At 39.8% G+C, this 8578-nt stretch overlaps 1 protein-coding gene across 1 annotated transcript; it reads left to right on the forward strand.

Moving 5' to 3' along the window:
• Nucleotides 1-3209: 3209 nt before the first annotated feature.
• Nucleotides 3210-4154, forward strand: LOC308418077 (olfactory receptor 51I2-like; the record flags this gene model as incomplete). Its single annotated transcript, XM_080913407.1, has 1 exon — nt 3210-4154. One exon carries the CDS (start codon nt 3210-3212, stop codon nt 4152-4154), a length of 945 nt encoding a protein of 314 aa, XP_080769533.1.
• Nucleotides 4155-8578: the final 4424 nt, after the last annotated feature.

An 8578-nucleotide genomic window follows, 5' to 3' on the forward strand; every position in this document is an offset into this window, starting at 1 on the left:
TCATCAATGTGTCACCCCAATGCTTTTTCATGTTCTTTTCAATCACCCCAACAATTCTATGATATATAGCTGTATCTACTTATAGGTTAAAAAAATGAAGCCATTCAGGGAGGGGTTAGGAACCTTTCTTGCGCTAAGAGTAATATCGACTAAAATTTAAGTTTATGAAATGTCTTTATTTTTATCTGTGGATTCCTATGACCGTTATACTTCCCTAATAGGTATTCCAAAGCCATCTTTGAAGGAAACAACAAAGTGCAATGTCTCAATATTTTACTACAAAACCATCCTCTATAGCACAATTTGCAGTAACATGATTTGCTTGACCAGCTGTGTATGACTAGGGTTGGGATGCTATAAACCCCACCACACAGTTACCTGGAACAGCCAGATATACCCTACCCCACAGTTACCTACAGCCAGGTGTGCTCCGCTCCAGTTACCTCACACTATAACGGGGGCTGCTTACTCACTCTTCTCTCTGTCTTTCTCTCTTTCTCTCTCTTGAGTTCTCTTGGTCTTTCCCTCTCTTCTCCCTTTGTCCCTCATCTCCCCATTCCCTTCCCCACTCTCTCTCCACGTGATCATGGCCATTGTCTCCTTCTCTACTCCCCTCTTCTCACTCTCTGCCCCTATGACCCTCTTAGCTTCCCTCCCCATGCCCTGAATAAACTCTATTCTGTACTATACGGTCCTCATGTGGCTGGTCCCTCAGCAGAAAGGAATTCCCAACATGGGCCCATCAGAGACATTCCTCCTTGCCCCCCAGGCCTCCTTGTACCTCCATAGAGTATACATATATACCCCCAACTTTCTTCATCTTTTCCTAGGAACGAGTGTTTCTTACAAGGGTTCAGAACAACTTCATGGAGGATCATGAGTGATTTTTATGTGTCTTGATCAAGTTAAATGTTGAAGTTTAAATTGAGTTCTGTTTACAGGATTCAGCATTTCTGGTAGATACTGATTATAAATGTGAGCACGTGTGTGTGTGTGTGTGTGTGTGTGTGTGTGTGTGTGTGTGTGTGTGTGTATGTGTGTGTGTGTGCTCATGAACACACGAGAGCGCACACTAACACATGTGCACATGTGCTCACACACACACACACGCACACACACACACTCAAAAGAGACAGGGAGGGGAGAGGAAGGGAGAGAGGGAGAGAGAGGGAGAGAGGGAGAAAGAGATGTGGAGAAAGGGAGAGGGAGAAAGAGACAGAGAGAGAAGGGGAGGGAGAAAAGGAGGGAGAGGAAGAAGGGAGGAATGGAAAGAGGGAAGGAGGGAGGGAAGGAGGGAGGTAAGGAGGGAAGCCCAAAGGCCATAAACTGAATGGGAAGACTTAGAATTAAATAATAAATTGTTACAAAAATTTAGGGAGTCATTTTTTCTCACTTCTGTGAATAAGGGGTGAGGTAAATCTTCTTAAGAACAGGTCTCTTAGGTTCCGATAATTTCCACTCTGTCATAACCCCATGGGAGATGAAATGCTAAGTAGTCCAGGAGGTGTGTATGCTGCTGATGCTCTCTATTCCCAGACGTCCATGAGACGTCTGAGCTGTAATAACCTAAGGGACTTTCCGGATACAGTCATATCCTTCTCAGGACAGAGAGTTGGAAGAAGCAGGGTTGGGGATCACGGAGAGATAACCAATGATCCCCAGAATTACGTTTATCCAGCCTATGCATCTGACTGTCAGGTAGGCGAGTGGTAGTGTCTGATACTCCACATTTCAAGTTCTAAGGCTCTTCTGTCAGCTTAGAAACCACAGCACTCCAGTCAGAAGAAGGAACTCTTTTCATACCCAATTCTTACCTTTCCTGCTGGCTCTTCCTCTTGTCGTCTTGTATCTACATTTTCTATTTGCTGTATTTGCACAGACACATCCCACCTGCTTTCTGCATCAAATATTACTTTCCCAGAGGGAATACTCCAACTGGCTGTACTTTGGATATAAAGGCTTTGGGACTACTTCCCACCTTCAACACTTTTCTCAAAAAAATCTAGTATTTGGCCTATACATCAAAGACCCTGGGTCTTTTTGAAACACTCATTTGTATTTTACGTCATAGTAAAAGATCTTAGTTTATGAGTGACTGTTGGTAGTGTGAAGTGGGAAATCAGAGGACCGTGAAAAGCTCCAGAGTGAACTGATTAGGTAGTAGGCAAAGAAAAAGGAGATGCCCAGGCAGGGCATAAAATGAGTTTTAACCTTAGGCATAATCACTTTCATTGATTTCAGGCACTAAGTACGGTTTAATTCTGAAGTAATCCTCAGAATCTTCATGGGGAAGTAACATGCTGTCATGGGTGGACAGGAGAGCAAGATGGTGGTCGTACAAGAGTCACAAAGCATCTCTATAGGCTTTTGGTTTTCAATTTGAGATAGGTTCTGGTTTTCTGTGCAAAGTGGACTGCAAGTCACAATCCCCCTGCTTCAGGATATCAGGTGATAACACAGGTCTGATCTAGGCTTGCATGGATATCTTTCTGCTTATTTACAATTTACCTCATTGTTTTTAAATTAAACTCATTATTTTTAGTTTCAGAGATTATCATATAATTACGTCATATTGTTAATCCTATTTTTACCTCCAAAATCTCTCATGTACTCCTCTCTGTTCTTTTCAAATGTATGGCCTGTCATTTCATTAATTGTTCCATGCATAAATGCATATGTACGCATGTATAAATATCCCAAAACATATAGATGCAATAAGCTTAGTTTGTATAGTGCTTCGTGTGATACTTAAATGGATGGAAGCATTAGAAGACTCAAGTGGTGGGAACTGGGAGTCCTAAGTGGATACTGGAGGCTCAGTAGCCTGGCAGTATTGGAAGAGGAAACATGATTGTGGCCTAATGAGTGTGTCTTGCCTTAGAAGAGATCACAACTGGAAAAGTAGAGAGCAAGGGAGGTTCATCTCAGGTTTTGAAAAAAAAAATGCTCATATATTAGAAAGAAAGAGTTTATCCAATGAAGGAGAAAGTAATATGCCTAGACTAGGAGGATGTCAAAACATCTGTTGTTTCACGTGAGTTCATTGGGGCAGTTCAAAAAATTCAAAAATGTTCCAATGATGAAACAAGATAGATGGCGCTCTCAGATGAGGAATTAGATGGCATAAGAGGTACCTTCTCCAGAGACCACATATAAAGGAATGTATTTGTCTTTATAGGATAGAGGACCAAGCATCTAAGAAGTCCAGAATGGGAGGTGAAGCCCACAACAGCTCTTGGTTGCCTCCTTTCATCTTGACAGGACTGCCAGGGCTGGAGACTTCTCAGCACTGGTTGTTCCTGCTCCTTGGTGTTCTCTACACTGTCTCCATAGTGGGCAATGCCCTGATTCTTTTCATCATCAAGGAGGAAGAGAGTCTACACCAGCCCATGTATTACTTCCTGTCTCTGCTGTCAGGCAATGACCTGGGTGTGTCTTTCTCCACACTGCCCACAGTCCTGGCTGTGTTTTGTTTCCACTTAAGAGAGATCAGTTTTAACTCTTGCATGTCCCAGATGTTCTTTATCCACCTTTTCTCTTTCATGGAGTCTGGGATCCTGCTGGCCATGAGCTTTGATCGCTATGTGGCCATCTGCAACCCACTGCGCTATTCCACAGTGCTCACTGATGCCCGGGTGATATGGATGGGCGTGTGCGTTTTCCTTCGAAGCTTTTGCATGATTTTCCCATTACCTTTCCTTCTGAAGAGACTGCCTTTCTGCAAGGCTAATGTGCTCTCCCATGCCTACTGTCTGCATCCAGATCTGATTCGGCTGCCTTGTGGTGACACTTCCATTAATAACATATTTGGTCTCTCCATTGTCATCTCTACCTTTGGGCTGGATTCGGCACTCATTTTCCTCTCTTACATTCTCATTCTTCGTTCTGTGCTTGCTATTGCCTCCCGGGAAGAAAGGCTGAAGACCCTGAACACGTGTGTGTCACACCTGTGTGCTGTGCTCATCTTCTATGTGCCTAAGGTAGGTGTGTCTATGTTTGCTCGCTATGGGAGGCATGCCCCTCACTTTGTACACACACTCCTATCACTCATCTATCTTTTTGTACCTCCAATGCTCAACCCTGTCATCTATTCCATCAAAACCAAGGAGATTCGGCGGAGGCTTTGCAAAATCCTGCTGGGGAACAAATTTTGAGTAGAAGGATGTTGTAATGTCTATCTATGTTCAGAGGATATTTACTATAACTTCAACAGCTTATGTTTTGAAGATCTTATTAGACAGATATTTATTTGATCTCCCACCTTAGCATTGTGATTCCTTTTATCAGATATTGGATGGGAGCACTTAGGATTCAAAGCAAGTCTTTATTATGATAAGATAGGTTATTTATTATTTAGAAAAAAATGTAGATGTTTCCTTTACTTCTTAAATTTAAAAAAGGCTGATAATCAGCTTCCCATTATGTTACAATATCTTTCCATTTTCTCTACTAAAGGATACATACTCTTTTTGATATGGAAACAGTTTTATAATAGCAATTAGATTTTTTCTCCCAAAGTTTATATACAGATAGTATTATTTAAAAATCTTTCTCTTTAGACAGAGGTTTCTGTGAAAATGTCCCTGCCTCCTGCAAAGATACAATAGTCTAGAGAGAAAGTCACTGAAGAACACACTTAAAAATTGTGACAGGGCAGTACTCTATTGTCTAAATGTACCACAATATCTCTATCATTCCTCTACTGAAAGACATCTGGGTTCTCTCCAGCTTCTGGCTATTATAAGTAAGGCTGCTATAAACATGGTGTAGCATGTGTCCTTATTATTTTTTGGAGGATCGTTGGGGTATATACCCAGAAGTGGAATAGCTGGGTCTTCACATAGTACTGTGTACAATTTTCTGAGGAACTGCCAGACTGATTTCCAGAGTGATTGTACCAGCCTACACAGTTATTAGAAACAATAATTTTATAAAATTCCTAGGCAAATGGATGGAGCTAGAGACTATCATCCTGAGTGAAGTAACCCAGTCACAAAAGAACATACATGAAATGCAGTCACTGATAATTGGATAGTAGCTCAGAAAGCTCTAAACAGCCAAGAAACAACTCTCAGACCATATGGAGCTCAGAAAGAAGGAAGGCCAAAATGCGGAAACCTCAGTCCTTCTCAGAAAAAAAAAGAAAAAAGAAAAAAATTGTGTATTCATCATATATTATTATGTATCAAATTTGTGAGCTATAATAATATTTTATAAAATAAAGAAATTAATTTTAAAAATTGTGATAGGGATGCTAAAGATGAGCTCTTCACAGTTATTGGCTTCTGGCAGGGCTGGGAGTGGGGAGTGGGAAAGGACTCAGTTTTCTTTAGGAGCTGGCCACTGAGAGTTTGACCTCTCTCTAGTGAATATATGGGCAAAACAATTTGTACTTGATATTTTTCTGAGGGTGGTGGGAGAGTCTCAGAGATGGGAGGATTGAGCTGGGAATATTGGGAAGTAAATGTAGCATACATTATGTAAAATTACCATGCTATTATTTTTAAAATTACATTGAAACACAGTAAAAACAAAAACATCTCTCTCCCACACACACTCATCCACCTGCACATAAACTATGCATAGAAACATTTATTTTATACAGAACATGGTGTTCATTTGACCTTAGAAATGAGATAAAAAATTTTGTATATAAATTTTATTAAAAGGTATTTTGGTAATCTTGAAATTCAGCTAATTTTGATGTCATAATTTAGGTTGTATATAAATATATAATCAGCAATGACAATGTGTACTAAAACGTATGAAATATGTAAAATTATTTGTTGTGTCTATATTCATGCGACTGAAAAATTTGTCTGATAAGTTTGATGACAGTGAAAGAGAAATTTAAAAATTAAATTCAAGAACTTATGAATAAAGTATTTTCTAAATTTGTTGAAATAGCTAAAATAATTACAGAATACGGAAAAGATATCAAGTAATGTAACATTGCTTTCCTGATAAGCTTGCAGATTAGACAATCCTCTAGAAGACCTAATTAAATAGCAAAAAACTTGGATTCTTTATGCATTTACAGGGTAGAGCTAGAACCTGTGTTTCTGTCTCTGTGCCTCTGTGTCTCCCTCTGTGTAGTGTCAATTTTGTGTGAGTACATTTTCTGTGTGCATGTGAAATGATCAGAAGGGGATAATAGGTATCTTGCTCTGCCATTCTCTCTGCTTCAAGACTTTGAGAAAGGTTCTTGCTCTGCATCTGAAGGTTGTCTGGTAGACAGAAAGACCCTAACTTTCCTTGTTCCTACATCTGTCCAACTGCACTGCTTCGGTTACAGGTGTTCATAAAGCCTTGCTTGGGTTTTTAGAAATTAAAATAATATGTTCACCTGTTCAGTGTTAAATTAGGAATTTTTCTCTATTATTTTTAAAATTTAAGAGTTTATATATGTGTATTTAGTGTATGTTATTCCTTCTTTCTATAGTCTTTTTCATGTGTCTCCACTCTGCATATTCTTGGTCTTATAAAAATATTGTTATTTTATATATGCACTAATAAATGTATACATGCAACCTGTTTGGTATATAAGTGCTACTCATATGTACCTGTGTATAGAATAGACCACTTGGGACTAAATGACAAATTAGAGGTTCATCAATGGAGAAGAAATATTCTTCTCTCATATATCATTAATATTTGAAAATGTCTTCATATAGTGTTGAGGCCTTGTGAGATTTCCCTCACCCACATTAGTTTGTTTAGGTAGTCATATAGTTGGTATTTTATGATTTCAAGTCCTTGTAATCTCCAGAAGACATAGTCCTGCAGTAGACATCTGATCTGACTCTGAAAGTGTTTCCTCCTCATCTTCTGCTATATTCCCTGAACCTTAGGTTTGTGGGTTGTAGTGTATCAAATGGGTCTGGACACCCCATGGTCAGTTGGTCTCTGCATTTCAACAAACTGTGGCTTTCTGTAGTGCTCTTCATCTGTGGAGAAAAGAAGCTTCCTTAAGAAGGGGGAAGTATACATATTTTGTCATTGATGTTGCCAATGAAACTCAAGTCTTCATGCACCAAGTGATTTTTTTCCTTTTTTTATTAGATACTCTGTATTTACATTTGAGATGTTATCCTTTTACCCCGCCCTGGCCCTGCTCTCTTCCCCCTTCATTTGCCTTCACAAAGGTGCACTCCCTTCTGATCCCCCTCTCCACCCCTTTGCCCTGGCATTCCCCTACACTGGGAAAACATGTCCTCTCTGGAACAAAAGCCTCTTCTCACATTGATGCCAGACACTGCTATCTTTAGCTACATATGCAACTGGATCAATAGGTCTCTTAAAGTGTGCACAAAGGTTGGTGTTTTACTCCATGGGAGTCTTGGAGGATTTGGTTGGTTGATAATGTTATCTTCTCATGAGGTTGCAACCCCTTTCAGCTCCTTAGGTCCTTTCTTTAGCACCCTCAGCTGTTCATGCTTGCAGCTAACCATCGGTCTGAATTCGAAGTAAGTTTTAATCACATAGCTATCTCTCTATCTCCATGATTTTTTTACATTTTATTTTTGTCTTTATTTTTTGGGCATTTCATGCATATGTACAATGAAATATGATAAGAACCCCACATTTCCATCCCTTACCTCTGCCTGAGCATTCCCTTCAGCATCTTCTTTTTCCAATTGCATGTTGTTTCCCCCTTAAGATACCCCAGTAAATCTAATCAGTGCTGCTAATATGTGCATGGGTATGGGTCATCCACTGGAGCATGGGAATTTTATCAGTGGCCACTTCCTAAAAAAGAATGGTTTTACCAGCCCCAACAACTATCACATAGGAATAGTTTTCTCAGTGTTGGTGGGCCCTGAAAAGTACTTTTGCCTTTGGTGCAGGAATTTTGTCTGACTTGATCTTGCCGCCTTTTGTACATAACATAGGTGCTTTGGATACATGAATGAAATTCCCATGTCATGACCAGAAGACAGCATTTCCCAGCACTCCTCCTTGTCCTTCACCTCTTACACTCCACCTCGTTTTCCATGATGCTTGCTGAGTCTTTTTGATTGTGAGCTTAATAAAAATGTTTCTTTTAGTACTCAGTCTCTTCTTATTCTTAGCATTTTTACCTCCTACGCATCTCTCCCTGTTGAATGCTGACCTATATAAATAGGTTTCCTGACTAACTTGACAGCAGCTAAGCCTATGAGCATAGAGATAAAAATTGGAAGACAATTCAACTTGACGTGAATAACAAAAAAATAGTAAGAGGCTTTATTTTAGGCGCTGTGACCTGCCTACCTCGAGCCTTGTTCAGGACTATCGACAGTATCAAGCAGGGAGTCTCTTTTGAGCAATTCTCAGTGCTTAGTTACTCCTTAACAATAATAACCATAAGTGTACAGTCATTCCCATCACACCAGTGGCTACACATCCCATTTTGCAGGCTAATGAAGCATGGTGCTCTATGAATTATGAATTGATGCAACTCCTGGATAAGCTGCTAGTGGTGGGAAAATAATAAAATGTGGACTTACTAAACGTTAATTTGTCATTGAGGACGAAGTCAAAAGTTACCCATTACAACACACCTCACATCGAAGATAGTTTATTGTTGATTCCTTTT

The sequence above is a fragment of the Micromys minutus genome (assembly GCF_963924665.1).
Source record: "Micromys minutus genome assembly, chromosome: 2".
In the NCBI taxonomy this organism is placed as follows: domain Eukaryota; kingdom Metazoa; phylum Chordata; class Mammalia; order Rodentia; family Muridae; genus Micromys; species Micromys minutus.